Consider the following 19,379-nt stretch of genomic DNA (forward strand, 5'->3'; position numbering starts at 1 on the left):
CTGATGGCAATACAGGACTGTAATGTTAGCTAGCTAACTTGGCTGGCTAGGCTAGCAAGGTTACCTGTAATTCAGAATCTTACATTTTTGTTGTAAATGGGGAAAAAAATGTATGATATCGCATCACTTCTCAGCTGTCATCGTAGAGAAGTTCTGTGATTACTGTGTGTTGGTCGTACGAAGTAAACAGCGTCATTTTTCAAGTTTGTGGGCACGCCCCCTCTACCTGGCGGGCGGTATCAGCCTTCGCTATGAATACCAGACTTTGTGGTTCACTATGAGCAGACGAATACACAGGTAGTCGAAACTGCCCAATTCTGCCTGTGAAATTAAAATGTGCTAGTTCTAGCTTGTGGTTTGATAATTGTGTTGTTTATGATTAAAAACATAATGTTGTGAATGTAGTCATGACTGTATGCTATGACAGAGCCAGGGTGAAATTCCCCTTTAAGTCTGATTTTGTTGTAGGAAGAATAGCTTCTGCAAAAGCTAATAGGGAACCAAATTAACCCTTTTACAATTAACCACAATATGTCGTTAAGCACTATTTCAGCAAATGCTGCACTGGGTGTTTAAAGGGATGGCGATATTTACATCCAAAGATTCAGATTAACTTATGGATACCATTTTTATGTATCTGTGTCCAGTAAGAAGAAAGTTAGTTCGTTTCGCGAGCCAATGCTAGCTAGCATAAGCGAAATGACTGGAAATCTAGCATGCTAGCTGTTCCCATAGACTTCCAATAGTCAAGCTAATGCTAGTTAGCAATCTTCCAGTCAAGCTAACGCTAGTTAGCAATTGCACAAGGGCTTGATAGCAACATCCTTCAAATTGCACTCAGATACATAGAAATTGTATCCACTAATTCATCTGACTGAATGAAGTAGATAAAGAGCTTCATTGCCAAAATCCTGAACTATCCCTTTAATTTCATTGAGCCCTAGATGCTGTCGCCATATCCAATGTTGGTTAACACATCCTCTCTCCCTGTCTAATGGGGAGTGTTCATTAGGCACCAAAACAGAAAAGGGAGTGAAACATGGGGATTAGCTGGACTTTTTAACGTTATTACATACAGCCAGAAATAACTTTTGGATATCAGAGCGACGGTCTCTCAAGATTATGACCAGGAATACGACTTCCCGAATTTGATCTTTTGTCCATACCCCCCATGGCAATTGAACTTATCCCAAAGGCTGCTCCAAGACGCTGCCGGCTGAGAAGAGGTATTCTGCCTGGACTTCTAGTCCGACTCAGGAGATGTGCACACCATCCACTGCTTCCGAGTATATTACTCGCTAATGTTCAGTCTCTGGATAATGAAGTAGAGGAGCTCAGGGTGAGTATCTCCTTCCAGAGAAACAGCAGGGACTGTAACATACTGTTTCAAGGAATCATGGCTCTCTCCGGATATACTGTCCCCCTCCATACAACCAGCTGGGTTCTCAGTACATTGCGCAGACAGGAATAAAGAACTCTCCGGGAAGAAGAAAGGCGGTGGTGTGTGTTTAATGATTAACTACTCATGGTGTGATTGTGATAACCTTCAGACACTCAAGTCCTTTTGATCACCAAACCTAGAAAACCTCACAATCAAATGCCAACCGTATTACCTCCCCCCCAAAATATTGTTGGTTATAGTCACAGCTGTATATATTCCCCTCAAGCCGATACTACGACAAGCTGAGCTACACTGGACTTTGTGCGAACTGTAAACCGCATATCCTGAGGCTGCATTTATTGTAGCTGGGGATTTTAACAAAGCAAATTTGAAGAAAACGCTACCGAAGTTCTATCAACACATTGACTGTAGTACTCACGCTACTAAAACGCTTGATCACTGCTACTCCCTACAAGGCCCTCACCGCCCTCCCTTCCGCAAATCAGATCATGACTTCATTCTGCTTCTCCCTTCCTATAGGCAGAAACTTTACCTTGCTAAGGTCTGTTCAACGCTAGTCTGACCAATCGGAATCCATGCTTCAAGATTGTTTTGATCACATGGACTGGGATATGTTCCAGGTAACCTCTGAGAATAACATTGACATGTACATGGACACGGTGACTAAGTTCAACAGGAAGTGTATATGCGATGTTGTTCCCACTGTGACTATTTAAACCTATCCAAATCAGAAACAGTGGATAGACGGTAGCATTCGCTCAAAACTTAAAGTGCGAACCACCGCATTTAACCATAGTAAGGGACCGTACATTTGCAATATGGACTTTTTCACCGATCATACACGAAATGCCGAAATGTTCCCTTAAGGTATGCAAGGTGACTCGGCATAAGGTAGAATACAAACAGTGTAGTTATTTCTTTCGTAAGGCAATCAAACAGGCAAAAACGTAAGTACAGAGACAAAGTAGAATTGCAATTCAATGGATCAGACATGAAACAATCATGAATTACAGAGGGACAATCAGCCATGTCGCGGACACAGACGTCTTGCTCCCGGACAAGCTAAACACCTTCACCAATTTTGAGGACAACACAGTGCCACCGAACAAGCCCACTCCCAAGGACTGTGGGCTCTCCTTCTCCGTGGCCGACGTGAGTGAGACATTTAAGCGTGTTAAGCCTCGCAAGGCTGCCGGTCCAGACGGCTTCCCTAGAAGCCGCAGACCAGCTGGCTGGAGTGTTTACGGACATATTCAATCTCTCCCTATCCCAGTCTTCCTGACGGATCGACCCCAGGTGGTGAAGGTAGGAAACAACACCTCCACTTTGCTGATCCTCAACACTGGGGCCCTACAAGGGTGCGTGCTCAGTCCCCCTCCTGTACTCCCTGTTCACCCATGACTGCGTGTCAACGCAGGCCTCAAACTCAATAACTTTTGTAGACGTTACAAAAGTAGTAGGCCTGATTACCAACAATGATGAGACCGCCTACAGGGAGGAGTTGAGGGCCCTGGCAGAGTGGTGCCAGGAAAATAACCTCTCCTCAATGCCAACAAAACAAAGAAGCTGATTGTGGACTTCAGGAAACAGCAGAGGGAGCACTACCCTTTCCACATCGACGGGACCTCAGTGGAGAAGGAGATAAGCTACAAGTTCCTGCGTGTACACATCACTGACAATCTGAAATTATTCAACCACACAGACAATGTTGTGAAGAAGGCACAACAGCACCTCTTCAACCTCAGGAAGCTGAAGAAATGTGGCTTGTCCCCTAAGAACCTCACAAATGTTTACAGTTGTGGCAATTGCACTGCCTGCAACTGCAGGGCTCTCCTGCATCACCGTGGGCATACTGCCTATCCTCCATGACACCTACGGCACCCGATGTCACAGGAATGGCAAAAAGATAATCAAGGACATCAACCTCCCAAGCCAAGGCCTATTCACCCCGTTAACATCCAGAAGGTGAGGTCAGTACAGGTGTATCAAAGCTGGGTCAGAGAGACTGAAAAATTGCTTCTATCTCAAGGCCATCAGAATGTTAAATAGAATTACTAGCCGGCTACCACCCGGTTACTCAACCATGCACCTTAGAGGCTGCTGCCCTATATACATAGACATGGAATCACTGGTCACTTTAACAATGGAACACTATTCACTTTAGTAATGTTTACATTCTGCTTTACTTATTTCAAAAGTACAGTCGTGGCCATCATTTTTGAGAATGACACAAATATTAATTTTCACATTCTGCTGCCTCAGTTTGTATGATGGCAATTTGCAGATACTCCAGAATGTTATGAAGAGTGATCAGATGAATTCCAATTAATTGCAAAGTCCCTCTTTGCCATGCAAATGAACGGAATCCCCCCAAAACATTTCCACTGCATTTCAGCCCTGCCACAAAAGGACCAGCTGACATCATGTCAGTGATTCTCTCGTTAACACAGGTTTGTTTCTATTGTTGTGAATTGTTAGTTACTACTGCAGTTTTTGAACTAGGAACTCAAGCATTTCGCTAGACCCGTAATAACATCTGATAAATGTGTGTATGTGAGCAGTAAAATTTGACATTGATTTCCAATACACATTTTTAAAATTCCATTTCGAGAACGTTTTGAAGCATTTTTAGTAGCGTGCCCTTACTAGCACGACCCAGGCACAGACACCTGTGCGATGTCCATAGGACAGTCTCGGTCTCGGCAGGACTTGAGGCTGTTCTAATATTAACACCATTCTCTGGCATTGGTTTATAGACTAACCTTCTGTTCTCTCCCATGTAGACCTGCCCCTGGTCAACCTATCTGTTGAGCCCCAGCCCATACTGGAGGGCAATCTGGTAAAGTTTCACTGCTCTGCCAAAGCTAACCCACCAGTCATCCACTACAGGTGAGATAGTACACCTGCATATACAGACACACACACACACACACACTCTCTTTCTCACACACATCTATTTTTCTCTCCGATTTAAATCTTTTAGTTTGGGTGAACCAAAATCTCCACTTTTTGATGCACTTATTGTGTTCAGTAGGCCTATATACACACTATCTACTTTCCTCTCATGTTTATGCATACAGGCTGCTTTAGGAGTTCCGTAGTCTCTCTGTCCAAGTTCTGCTGCTCTACTGGGGTATAGCACAATAAACAACCACATACAGTTTAAGTCAGAAGTTTACATACACTTAGGTTGAAGTCATTAACACTCGTTTTTCAACCACTCCACAAATGTCTTGTTAACAAACTATAGTTTTGGCAAGTCAGTTAGGACATCTACTTTGTACATGACACAAGTACTTTTTCCAACAATTGTTTACAGACAGATTATTTCACTTATAATTCACTATATCACAATTCCATTGGGTAAGAAGTTTACATAATCTAAATTGACTGTGCCTACAAACAGCTTGTAAAATTCCCGAAAATTATGTCATAGCTTTAGAAGCTTCTGATAGGCTAAATTACATCATTTGAGTCAATTGGAGGTGTACCTTTACCTCAGTGCCTCTTTGCTTGACATCATGGATAAATCAAAAGAAATCAGTCAAGACCTCAGAAAAAAATTGTAGACCTCCACAAGTCTGATTCATCCTTGGGAGCAATTTCTAAATGCCTGAAGGTACCACGTTCATCTGTACAAACAATAGTACGAAGTATAAACACCATGGGACCACGCAGTCATCATACCGCTCAGGAAGGAGACGTTCTGTCTCTTAGAGATGAACGTACTTTGGTGTGAAAAGTGCAAATCAAACCCAGAACAACAGCAAAGGACCCTGTGAAGATGCTGGAGGAAACAGGTACAAAAAGTATCTATATCCACAGTAAAACGGGTTCTAAATCGTCATAACCTGAAAGGCCGCTCTGCAAGGAAGAAGCCAGTGCTCCAAAACCACCATGATAAAGCCAGACTATGATTTGCAACTGCACATAGGGACAAAGATCGTACTTTTTTGAGAAATGTCCTATGGTTTGATGAAACAAAATTAGAACTGTTTGGCCATAAAGACCATCGTTATGTTTGGAGGAAAAAGGGGGAGGCTTGCAAGCTGAAGAACACCGTCCTAACTGTGAAGCAGGGGGGTGGCAGCATCATGTTGTGGGGGTGCTTTGCTGCAGGAGGGACTGGTGCATTTCACAAAATAGATGGCATCATGTGGGAGGAAAATTATGTGGATATATTGAAGCAACATCTCAAGACATCAGAAGTTAAAGCTTGGTCGCAAACGGGTCTTCCAAATGGACAATGACCCCAAGCATACTTCCAAAGTTGTGGCAAAATAGCATAAGACAACAAAGTCAAGGTATTGGAGTGGCCATCACAAAGCCCTGACCTCAATTCTATAGAAAATTTGTGGGCAGACCTGAAAAAGAGTGTGCGAGCAAGGATGCCTCCAAACCTGACTCTGTTACACTAGATCTGTCAGGAGGAATGGGCCAAAATTCACCCAACGTATCGTGGGAATCTTGTGGAAGGCTACTCGAAATGTTTGACCCAAGTAAAAAAAAAATTAAGACAATGCTACCAGATACTAATTGAGTGTATGTAAACTTCTAACCCACTGGGAATGTGATGAAAGAAATAAAAGTTGAAATAAATCATTCTCTCTACTATTATTCTGACATTTCACATTCTGAAAATAAAGTGGTGATCCTAATTAACCCAAGACCGGGAGTTGTTACTCGGATTAAACATCAGGAATTGTGAAAAACTGAGTTTAAATGTATTTGGCTAAGGTGTATGTAAACTTCCGACTTCAACTGTATGTATCACATTGTTGTAGGTAGTCCGGGGTGGGGCAGGTGGTTAGTCGGCGTAAAAAAGGGTGCTAAATGTACCCAGATCTCACCTTAGACCTTAACTTCTTGACAGCAGCTGGCATCTCATTTATTATAGATGGGCGGGGTCCCTGAGACAATGGCGGTTATATCTCTGCCATATGCCTGTGTGGTGGGGGGGGGAATTGACTGAGGAATGACTGAGGAAATTGTGAGCTAACACAAGCATTCATTTTGGTTAACACCCAGCTGACAGAAACCCTAACCAAAAATAAGATGAGGTCTGTCTGCAGTATGCATGTTGAAGGGGTTGTGTCATCTACCATCATTAACTTCCCATTATTCACTTCGGGAAGTTTACCCTCTCCTCGTTTTGTTATAACATCTTTGGTCTGACAGACATTTACGTAACACACAGAAGGCATTGAACAATGTCAACAAACATGGCTCCACACATTACTGGCAATTAGCTTAGTATTAGCTTATCATGATCAGCACAACATTCAAAAAAGTATTTTACACACATCATTTGTTAGTAAATAAGTAAATAAATAAATTATTAAGACACAAACCATTTTCTGAAGGTGATTTATTGATACAGTTGGTGTGTGCTGGCAACCAATCACATCAACCCTGATACTCGCTCGGAGCCATTCAGTGTTGTTGTTTATGTACAGTGGGGCAAAAAAGTATTTAGTCAGCCACCAATTGTGCAAGTTCTCCCACTTAAAAAGATGAGAGGCCTGTAATTTTCATCATAGGTACACTTCAACTATGACAGACAAAATTAGAAAAAAAATCCAGAAAATCACATTGTAGGATTTTTAATGAATTTATTTGCAAATTATGGTGGAAAATAAGTATTTGGTCAATAACAAAAGTGTATCTCAATACTTTGTTATATACCCTTTGTTGGCAATGACAGAGGTCAAACATTTTCTGTAAGTCTTCACAAGGTTTTACACACTGTTGCTGATATTTTGGCCCATTCCTCCATGCAGATCTCCTCTAGAGCAGTGCTGTTTTGGGGCTGTTGCTGGGCAACACAGACTTTCAACTCCCTCCAGAGATTTTCTATGGGGTTGAGATCTGGAGACTGGCTAGGCCACTCCATGACCTTGAAATGCTTCTTACGAAGCCACTCCTCCGTTGCCCGGGCGGTGTGTTTGGGATCATTGTCATGCTGAAAGACCCAGCCACGTTTCATCTTCAATGCCCTTGCTGATGGAAGGAGATTTTCACTCATTTTCACCATAATTTGCAAAGAAATTCATTCAAAATCCTACAATGTGATTTTCTGCATTTTTTTAAAATTTTGTCTGTCATAGTTGAAGTGTACCTATGATGAAAATTACAGGCCTCTCTCATCTTTTTAAGTGGGAGAACTTGCACAATTGGTGGCTGACTAAATACTCAAAAGGAGACTACCCAGATATGTGGAAAATATGGAGCTTTTTGTTTATTCTGACAAAGAATCTGAGTATTAAAATTAGGAATCAGATTCTGACAGTTACAGTGAGGAGTTGCCCCCCAATTTTGTGGCCATTGAGAACCCTGAATCTGAAGACCCCTTGCCCACTGACAAAGAAGATCCCTCTGAAGATGCTGGTGGTGATGGAGGCAGACCAACAGTGGGTGAAGTACGGAGGGTCTGTGGTAGCTGGAAGGCCGCCAGCCATTTCACCCCTCCTCTGGCCCTGCTTTTGGCTTCGAAGAGTCCTAGTCTTGAATGCAAAGCCCCCTTGCCATCTCCCTCTGAGTCAGAGTGCTTTAAGCTGTTTCTGACAGAGGAGCAGGTGGGAGACAGTGGAGATGATCAATCGCTAGGCCTTGGAGCTACAGGAGAAGAGAAATCCAGGTTTGAGGGGGAAGCTTGCTAAATGGATGACAACCACAATGAGTGAAATGTATACCTTCCTGGTAACAGTTCTTCTCATGGAAATAGTGAAGTAGAACTCTGGAAGGGAACACTGGAGCACGGATCCTATGTTTGCAACTCCCTTCTTTGCCACCCCCTTTTCCCAAGACCGCTTCCTAATTCTGCTGCTATGCCTGAATTTCATAGAAAATGCTGCTGCCAACTTAAATGAACACTTACACAAAATAAGAAATGTTCTCACCAGCCTGACATCAGCATTTGGATGGGATTTTGTGCCATACAATGACCTATGCATTGATGAGTCCCTGATGTTACGGAGGGGTAGGCTTGCGTTCTGTCAATACATTCCCTCCAAAAGGCACAGGTTTGGGGTCAAGTTCTTTATGTGTGACGTATAGAAAGGATTTGTCAAGGACATTATAGTCTACAAGGGTCCACCACTGACATTTGCGGTAATGACCATGCTGTCTCCTCATTTCAGGAAGGGCCACACTTTGTATGTGGACAGTTGGCTTAGCAGTCTTACACTCTTACAGCATCTGCTCTCCAACAACAAATAAAATCAAATTTTATTGCTCACATACACTTGCTTAGCAGATGCTATTGCGGGTGTAGCAAAATGCTTGTGCTTCCAGTTCCAACGTTGCAGCAATATCTAACAAGTAATATAAAAAAATTCACAACAAATACCTAATACACACAAATCTATGTAAATGAATGGAATTAAAAATATAAAAATATATAGATGAGCAATGTCAGACTAAAATACAGTAGATAGTATAGAATACAGTATATACATTTGCGATGAGTAATGCAAGATATGTAAACATTATTAAAGTGACTAGTGTTCCATTTATTAAAGTGGCCAATGATTACATGTCTGTGTATGTAGACAGCAGCCTCTCTGTGCTAGTGATGGCTATTTAACAGTCTGATGGTCTTGAGATAGAAGCTGTTTTTCAGTCTCTCGGACCCGGCTTTGATGCACCTGTACTGACCTTGCCTTCTGGATGATAACAGGGTGAACAGGCAGTGGCTTTGTTGGTGTATGTCCTTGATGATATCTTTGGCCTTCCTGTGACATCGGGTGCTGTATGTGTCCTGTAGGACAGGTAGTTTGCCCCCTGTGATGCATTGTACAGACCGCACAAACCTGCCAAGAGAGGGCCGCCCACCAAAACTCACTGACCAGGTAAGAAGGGCATTAATCAGAGAGGCAAAAAAGAGACCAAAGATAACCCTGAAGTAGCTGCAAAGCTCCACAATGGAGTTTGGAGTATCTGTCCATAGGACCACTTTAAGCCATCTCTGTGGGGTGGCCAGAAAAAGAAGAAAAAAATCCATTGCTTAATGAAAAAAATAAGCAAACACGTTTGGTGTTTGCCGAAAAGCACGTGGGAGACTTCCCAAACATATAGATGAAATACTCTGGTCAGATGAGATTAAAATGTAGCTTTTTGGTCATCAAGAAAAACGCTATGTCTGGCGAAAACCCAACACCTCCCATCACCCCAAGAACACCATCCCCACAGTGAAGCATGGTGGCGGCAGCATCATGCTGTGGGGATGTTTTTCATAGGCAAGGACTGGGAAACTGGTCAGAATTGAAGGAATGATGGATGGCGCAAAATACAGGGAAATCTTGAGGGAAACCTGTTTCAGTTATACAGAGATTTGAGACTGGGACAGAGGTTCACCTTCTAGCCGGACAATGACCCTAAGCATACTGCTAAAGCAACACTTGAGTGGTTTAAGTGGAAACATTTGAATATCTTGGAATGGCTTAGACAAAGCCCAGACCTCAATCCAATTGAGAATCTGTGGTATGACTTAAAGATTGCTGTACACCAGCGGAACCCATCCAGTTTTGCCTTGAAGAATTGACAAAGTTAGTAGTGACAAAGTGAGTAGTTATGCATTATCAAGTTTTAATTTTTTTTGTCTTATGTCTTGCATCTCTTTTTAGGCATGTTGTGTAAATCAAATGACACAAACCCCCAAATAATCTATTTTAATTCCAGGTTGTTAGTCAACAAAATAGGAAAAATGCCAAGGGGGTGTCGTGGAATTTTCCTGTATTACCAAACCATGAGAGAGCAAACCACACACAAGTCAGAGTTATCATAAAGTCCATCTTTAATTATATGAGCTTCACCATAGCCCTGTGACTCTCAGATCAATTCAGTGTCTATGAATGAATTCTCTGAGAGTGCCTACATAATGGCAACTGAGATCCTTTATAGCAAAGACACACATAGCCAGTCAGCATTGGCTATAAATTATCGTTCAGTTTGGTCTCCTAAACTAAGATTTTATCTCATTCTTGGTACCACTTGGTACCACTTGCCATCTGGTTGAATGACAGCACAGAGGTGAGAGGGGGGAGTGGTCCTGCAGCTAACTCCATTAGCAACTTTTTGTTTCTAATAAAGCTGCAGAGAAAGAAAGAAAGAAAGCGCGCGAGAGAGAGAGATAGGATAAAGTGGGGAGAGTTGCGAATGAGATGGTTGCAAATAAAGTACGCTTCTTATCCTCACGAGGGTTTCTGGTGTTGGTGTCACTGCTGCTGTTGTTTTTGTCGAAGGGCAATTTGTGGTTCCTAATTTGTCACTTCTGAGGTGTCTGATGAAAAGACTCAATTGTGCAGATTTAGTTCAGCTTGTCAGCTGTTTGATGAGAACGTGGGTGATTTGAACAGAAATTGCTCTCTATGTGTATCGACATTAACTAATTTGATTGTTGTTGTTTTATGCAACAGGGTCCCTCTGGGAGGAGAGTGTGTGTGAACATGCGTGAGTGTGTCTGTGCGTGTGCGACACCCTGCATTGAGAATTGTACAGCAGAAGATCATAGAAAACATGAATAGCACTTCAGAAACTCAAAAAAGCTAAATGGATTCCTTCGTGCATACAGTTACGTGAGGTTACATGTTCAAAAGCAGTGCTCATGTATACGATTGTTACTGAATAATTCAGAAGTGGCGTCAGACATGTAGCTCTGATCTGTACTGAATCTGACATTCAGAGGCTTGAGAGAGAACAGAGAGAACGCTCATTCAAATTGAGAAGGGATATTGAAGAAACCTTGACAGCAGACAGCATCATCCTTTTGGAGTTCGTCTTTGCCATTTTCAAGATGTGTTTTTCGAGTGCCATGGTAAGGCCGTAAAATATTTTCTGACTCATAGGCGATTTGGTTTACTTTGATCCCCTTCAATGCGGTCACGATCCCTTTCAACGCTGTGATGAAATGTCTTTCGCAAAATGGCAGACTGTCATATGGCATCTGGTGTCTAGCTTGTACGTATTGCATCGCTTCTGTGGGTTTGTCCCAAATTTCATCCGATCCCTCTATTGTGCATTACTTTTGACCAGGGCCCATAGGGAAACCTATTGGGCTCCAGTTAAATGTTGTGCGCTATATTGGAAATAGGGTGTCATTTGGATCGCAACCTGTGTACACCCGATTTACAGGTAACTACCTAAACAATGAAAACACTTGAGTAAATGTGGGATACAAAGTATATTCATGGCAGGTGTTTCCACACATGTGTGGTTCCTGAGTTAATTAAGCAATTAATATCCCATCATGCTTTGGGTATAAAAATGCTGGGCAGGCCATTATTTTAGCTGCCATGGCTATGGGATGACAATGTCCCCATCCACAGGGAAGGAGTGGTCAATGAATGGTTTGATGAGTATGAAAATGATGTAAAACATGTGCCGTGGCCGTCAGTCACCAGATCTCAACCCAATTGAACTCTTATGGGAGATTCTGGAGCAGCGCTTTTAACCACCATCAACAAAACACCAAATGATGGAATTTCTCGTGGAAGAATAGTTTTGCATCCCTCCAATAGAATTCCAGACACGGTGCATTGAAGCTGTCGAATCCCCCCAGTAGAGTTCTATACCAAGGTGCATTGAAGCTGTTCTGGCTCATGGTGGCCCAACTCTCTATTAAGAGTTCACGTTGGTGTTTCCTTTAATTTGGCAGTTACCTGTATCTTTGATTTGAATGCTAGATTAAACTTTTAAATGGACATTCCACAATTGAGAAATGTTTCTGGAAGGGAATGTCAATGCGGGCCTGGATGGTGCATCGAAAGTGAATAGTGTGTTCTACAACAGTACATGCAGGCTGCTTACCAAATGGTACCCTATTCCCTATCTAGTGCAATACATTTGACTAGGGCCCATAAGGCTCAGGTCAAATGTTGTGCAGTATATATGGAATAGGGTGTCATTTGTGACATAGGCATAGATTTACAACAATTGAACATAATACATATGAGAAAATGAAAACAGGACTTTTCATGAATGTCTGTATTTGGTTTTGACAAGAATTCGAAAGATAGTATATGTCTGTGTTGTCTGTATTCACTAAAAATGTTCTGCATGTTCATAATCTTATTATCTAAATGTTGACATCTATAACCAGGGCATCTTTTCTACCATAGCATTACACACAACAAACAGTGCGTTGTTAAAAAACAACAACACATTTTATTTTCAAATATGTTCATCCTAGTTAATTATGTATGATTTGTCGCTCTTTTCACTCAGAATCCTAAAGTTATGTTTTATCCTGATGTATAGCTTAGCGTACATAATTGTTCATCGCATTTATTCTAAACTGGGTCCTTTGTATTTTCCCTTAAACCCCCACCCCCCCACCTCCATCTGTCATTGTAAACAATAGTTTGTTTGTTCAGGTGCTTGATCTACCTATTACTGGCACTGCGGTGAGCTATGCATGTGCTGGGCAAGGTCCTTTGCACAGCCAATTTATTTATACCCCATTATAATGACTTTGGCATCAAAGCGTGTGAATGACAGAGACAAAATGAGAAAACCTATATTCTAAAGCTCTCCTCAAGCACTCCCTTTGTTGACAACAGGCAGCACATGAATATGCTCAAACGAAGAAGAGATAAAAGCAATGCACCGAAACAAAACAAAAGCCACCTCTTCTTTTGTTGTTTCTCTATGCTTGGCGAAGCCCAGAACACCGGAGTAAATTGTACTCGAATGCAACACGTTTTAACTGGCTGAGTCCCAGATAGCACGCCATTCCCTATGTGCCCTGGTCAAAAGTAGTGCACTATGCAGGGAATTGTGTGCAATTTGTGACACAGACACTGGTCTTTCATGTCCACCTCCAAAGGGGCTGCTGGTTGGATTTCATAGCCCACATTGTCTTCCCTCTTCCCAGTTGTAACCACTCTGGGCTGAAGTGGCCCCTAGGTACAAATCTAGGATCAGCTTCCCCTCCCCCACCCAAATCATAACCGTCTATGAATTTAAGAGTGCTTACATTTCTCCAGTTCCTTACCTCAGCTTTTTACCGAAACAGCAGGGGGAAACACTTTGTTATTTTTTCAACTGTGGATTTCCCCTTTAAGTGTAGGATTGGGGGAGGGAAAGCTGATCCTAGATCTGATCCTAAACTTCCTGCCAGAGTGGTCACAACAGGAAAGACAGTGAAGTTGACCATAGATGCTGAAAAGATCAGCATCTATGGGCAACTTCACCATCTTCCCCGAAGATGAGGAATGGGCTGGATACTTGTAACCACTCTTAAATTCATAGACAGAGCTATGGATGCAAGGACTCCATCCATAATATCAACATTATGGTTTGAGCCATGTTTGGAGGCTATCCGGTGTTTGTTTACGTTTACTTTGTTTACGAACATTGTGTATTTTGGGTTCAGATGGGGTACAGAATCTCATGAAGCATTTATAAGTAATATTCTTCAAGAATGAATGGGTACATACAGTATCATTAATTTATAAATCCAAAAATGGATGTAGCAACAGCAGAATGCCCCTTTAATCATAAGTGAGGAAATGCAAAACCGACCCAAGATCAGCATCCAGAGGCAGCTTCAGGTACAGTTCAGCTTCCCCTCCCCTAATCCTAATTAACCATTAGTGGGCAAAATGCTAAACTGACCCAAGATCAGCATCTAGGTCTAACTTCAACCTACTCTGTTGTATATTCAGATGGGCCAAAGGGGGCAGCGTCATCAGACAGGTGTCAGGTGACACCTATGAGGTCATCGTGGACCACTCGTTCTTCACAGAGCCCGTCTCCTGTGAGGTCACCAATGCGCTGGGCAGCACCAACATCAGCAGGAACGTGGATGTCTACTGTGAGTAGTAATCCGCAAGCAACATGTGCAAGCACACACACACACACACACACACACACACACACTACTTTGAGTAGTTCCCAAGCAAACAGACCAAGGAACCAAAACTAGCTAGCTACAGGCACTACGAATCACATCTACCACTACATGGATAGTCCCAAATAGAAGGTTTGTAGATGTTAACTAACTGTCAACAACATTTCAACTAACTATCCACTAAATCCTCTCTCTAACCTTAATCCTTACCCTAACACTAGACCTAACCCCAACCTTACCCTTTCCCTCACGCAAATCATACACTCAACCCTAGCCCTTACCCTAACCCCAGCAAGTTGTTGTGTATCAACAGAGTTGCAATTATTTGTTTGTTGATACTGGAGCTTAAGTATCTGTAGATCACCTATAGGGGACTATCCAAATCAAGTGTAACGATTTCTGTTCCTGTGGTTCAAGATGGGCCCAGAATGGCTGCTGAGCCACAGTCCCTACAGGTGGACCAGGGATCAGATGCTATCTTCAACTGTGCCTGGACAGGAAACCCCTCCCTCACCATTGTGTGGATGAAACGTGGCTCTGGAGTGGTAGGCATTGTAATCACCTTCATCCTTTTTATTATGCTTGTATTTCCAGTTGCTTATTGTGCAAGACCCATTAACTCTTAAAACCTTTTACGGCTGCTGTCCCTGTACAGGGATCAACATCAGTGGAAATTTCAGAGTGACAACTAATAGTACTCGATACAACTCAAACTTTCATTAAAACACACATGCAGGGTACTCAATTAAAGCTACACTCGTTGTGGATCTAGCCAACATGTCAGATTTTTAAAATGCTTTTCGGCGAAAGCATGAGAAGCTATTATCTGATAGCATGCAACCCCCGAAACACCCAAAGGGGACGTAAACAAAATAATTAGCGTAGCCGGCGCTACACAAAACGCAGAAATAAAATATAAAACATTCATTACCTTTGACGAGCTTCTTTGTTGGCACTCCTATATGTCCCATAAACATCACAATTGGGTCTTTTTTTCGATTAAATCCGTCCATGTATACCCAAAATGTCAATTTATGAAGCCCGTCTTATTCATGAAAAAGCACCATTCCAAAACGCAACGTCATTTTTTTAAATAAAAAAAGTTGCCTATAAACTTTGACAAAACACTTCGAACTACTTTTGTAATCCAACTTTATGTATTAGTAAACGTTAATAATCGATCAAATTGATCACGGGGCGATCTGTATTCAATAGCAGCACGTTTTGAAATCATGGTCCACATTCTCTCTTTCATAACTTCCTCCGGTGTACTCGACGACAGGAAGTGCCTATTCCTCATTTTACCAAGGATACATTTAAAATCAATTGACAGTACTGGCGACATCGTGTGGAAGCTGTAGGCATTATAAACTGGGCCCTCTATTTTCCCTTGCCATAGACAATACAGAGACTGGCGGAGGGATATTTTTGGTTTTTTTTTTGTGAACAGTTTTCCTTGGGATTTTGCCTGCTAAACACGTTCTGTTATAGACACAGACATGATTTAACCATTTTTATAAACTTCATAGTGTTTTCTATCCACACATACTAATCATATGCATATACTATATTCCAGGCATGAGTAGCAGGACGTTGACATTTTGCGTGATTTTTAACAAAAAGCTGCAAAAATTTGCAGCCTCTTTAACAGGTTTTAACCCTCATACTACAGACTCAGGTTATTTTGAGCCCAGAGGCACATTTTTATCATAGCACAAGACTTTGCCAATCATCTTGTTCTTAATAAATATAAATTATTGTTTGGTGTTGCTGTATCAATATGGACTTAAAAAAAAATCTTGTCCTTTGGGGTCATTTTGACACCAGACAAAAACACTTCATTTTGTCTATTGTAATTTGATAGATCCAACCCTTTATTTGAATCAATGTTTCTCTGGAGACATAATAACAATTTATCCATACCACCAGAGGGTGGATGGGAACCTGAATCAGTGATTTTGACCAGATAGAAAGATCACCTGTAGAGATATAGTTCCCCATGTACTAAACGTTTTACTTTCCATACCATGTAAAGTCTGACTATTAACTATTTAACTATTAAAACATTCCCAAACCAAAACAACATTATTATGGTGCATATAAAAATCAGTATTTTCCGAAAAGTAGTTATTCTAGGGCGAATCTAAAGTGTTTATTTGAATCCATGTTTCTCTGGAGAGTTATACATATAATGGTTTCTTCGCGCATCGCGCCGACAGAAACAAGCATCTTTCTGGTAAGATGCCTTATGATTAACGAGACGTGGTGTGATCATAACAACATACAGGAACTCAAGTCCTTCTGTTCACCTGACCTAGAATTCCTCACAATCAAATGTCGACCACATTATCTACCAAGAGAATTCTCTTCGATTATAATCACAGCCATATATATTCCCCCCCAAGCAGACACATCAATGGCCCTGAACAAACTTTATTTGACTCTATGCAAACTGGAAACCACATTCATTGTAGCTGGGGATTTTAACAAGGCTCATCTGAAAACAAGACTCCCTAAATTCTATCAGCATATCTATTGTACAACCAGGGCTGGTAAAACCCTGGATCATTGTTATTCTATCTTCCACGACGCATTTCAAGCCCTCCCCGCCCTCCTTTCGGAAAAGCTGACCACGACTCCATTTTGTTGCTTCCAGCCTACAGACAGAAACTAAAACAGGAAGCTCCCGCGCTCAGGTCTGTTCAACGCTGGTCTGACCAATCTGATTCCACGCTTAAAGACTGCTTCGACCAGGTGGATTGGGATATGTTTCGCATTGTGTCTAACAACAACATTGACGAATACGCTGATTCGGTGAGCGAGTTCATTAGAAAGTGCATTGGCGATGTCGTACCCATAGCAACTATTAAAACATTCCCAAACCAGAAAACGTGGATTGATGGCAGCATTTGCGCGAAACTGAAAGCGCGAACCACTGCTTTTATCCAGTGAAAGGTGACCGGAAACATGACCGAATACAAACAGTGTAGCTATTCCCTCCACAAGGCAATCAAACAAGCTAAGCGTCAGTATAGAGACAAAGTAGAGTCGCAATTCAACGGCTCAGACACAAGAGTTATGTGGCAGGGTCTACAGTCAATCACGGATTACAAGAAGAAAACCAGCCCCATTACGGACCAGGATGTCTTGCTCCCAGACAGACTAAATAACTTCTTTGCTCGCTTTGAAGACAATACAGTGCCACTGACACAGTTCGGTACCAAAACCTGCAGACTCTCCTTCACTGCAGCCGATGTCAGTAAAACATTTAAACGTGTCAACCTTCGCAAGGCTGCAGGCCCAGATGGCATCCACAGCCACGTCCTCAGAGCATGTGCAGACCAGCTGGCTGGTGTGTTTACGGACATATTCAATCAATCCTTATCCCAGTCTGCTGTTCCCTCATGCTTCAATAGGGCCACCATTGTTCCTGTTCCCAAGAAAGCTAAGGTAACTGAGCTAAACGACTACCGCCCCGTAGCACTCACTTCCGTCATCATGAAGTGCTTTGAGAGACTAGTTAAGGACCATATCATCTCCACCCTACCTGACACCCTAGACCCAATCCAATTTGCTTACCACCCAAATAGGTCCACAGACAACGCAATCGCAACCACACTGCACACTGCCCTAACCCATCTGGACAAGGGGAATACCTACCTGAGAATGCTGTTCATCGACTACAGCTCAGCATTTAACATCAGAGTACCCTCCAAACTCGTCATCAAGCTCGAGACCCTGGGTCTCGACCCCGCCCTGTGCAACTGGGTACTGGACTTCCTGACGGGCCGCCCCCAGGTGGTGAGAGTAGGTAACAACATCTCCACCCCGCTGATCCTCAACACTGGGGCTCCACAAGGGTGCGTTCCGAGCCCTCTCCTGTCCTCCCTGTTCACCCACGACTGTGTGGCCATGCACGCCTCCAACTCAATCATCAAGTTTGCGGACAACACAACAGTGGTAGGCTTGATTACCAAAAACGACGAGACGGCCTACAGGGAGGAGGTGAGGGCCCTCGGAGTGTGGTGTCAGGAAAATAACCTCACACTCAACGTCAACAAAACAAAGAAGATGATCGTGGACTTCATCAAACAGCAGAGGGTGCACCCCCCCTATCCACATTGACGGGACAGTAGTGGAGAGGGTAGTAAATTGTAAGTTCCTCGGCGTACACATCACGGACAAACTGAATTGGTCCACCCACACAGACAGCGTTGTGAAGAAGGCGCAGCAGTGCCTCTTCAACCTCAGGAGGACGAAGAAATTTGGCTTGTCACCAAAAGCACTCACAAACTTTTGCACAATCGAGAGCATCCTGTCGGGCTGTATCACCGCCTGGTACGGCAACTGCTCCACTCACAACCGTATGGCTCTCCAGAGGGTAGTGAGGTCTGTACAACGCATCACTGGGGGCAAACTACCTGCCCTCCAGGACACAATACCACCCAATGTCACAAGAAGGCCATAAAGATCATCAAGGACAACAACCACCCGAGCCACTGCCTGTTCACCCCTCTATCATCCAGAAGGCGCGGTCAGTACAGGTGCATCAAAGCAAGGACTGAGAGACTGAAAAACAGCTTCTATCTCAAGGCCATCAGACTGTTAAACAGCCACCACTAACATTGAGTGGCTGCTGCCAACATACTGACTCAACTCCAGCCACTTTAATAATGGAAATTGATGTAAAAAATGTATCACTAGCCACTTTAAACAATGCCACTTAATATAATGTTTACATACCCTACATTACTCATCTCATATGTATATACTGTACTCGATACCATCTACTGCATCTTGCCTATGCCGTTCTGTACCTTCTCTCATTCATATATCTTTATGTACATATTCTTTATCCCTTTACACTTCTGTGTATAAGGTAGCAGTTGTGGCATTGTTAGGTTAGATTATTCGTTGGTTACTACTGCATTGTCGGAACTAGAAGCACAAGCATTTCGCCACACTCGCATTAACATCTGCTAACCATGTGTAAGTGACAAATAAAATGTGATTTGATTTGGTAATCACCTGTTGCAGTGATCTTGACCTGATAGACAGATCGATCACCTGCAGAGATGGAGCACCTGGTGTACTCGTCTATGGTTATAACTGGCTATAACTATGACT

The 19,379-nt window shown here is 42.6% G+C and overlaps 1 protein-coding gene across 1 annotated transcript in view; it reads left to right on the forward strand.

Annotated features, from left to right (window-relative positions):
* LOC139422065 (kin of IRRE-like protein 3) overlaps positions 1 to 19,379 on the forward strand; it is a 274,299-nt gene that overhangs the window by 219,749 nt on the left and 35,171 nt on the right. Inside the window, exons 6-8 of the mRNA XM_071173211.1 lie at positions 4,186 to 4,291; positions 14,068 to 14,216; positions 14,670 to 14,797. Of these exons, the coding sequence (XP_071029312.1) occupies positions 4,186 to 4,291; positions 14,068 to 14,216; positions 14,670 to 14,797 (383 nt within the window). The remainder of the gene's footprint in view (positions 1 to 4,185; positions 4,292 to 14,067; positions 14,217 to 14,669; positions 14,798 to 19,379) is intronic.

The sequence above is a fragment of the Oncorhynchus clarkii genome, chromosome 12, assembly GCF_045791955.1.
Source record: "Oncorhynchus clarkii lewisi isolate Uvic-CL-2024 chromosome 12, UVic_Ocla_1.0, whole genome shotgun sequence".
Classification (NCBI taxonomy): Eukaryota; Metazoa; Chordata; class Actinopteri; order Salmoniformes; family Salmonidae; genus Oncorhynchus; species Oncorhynchus clarkii.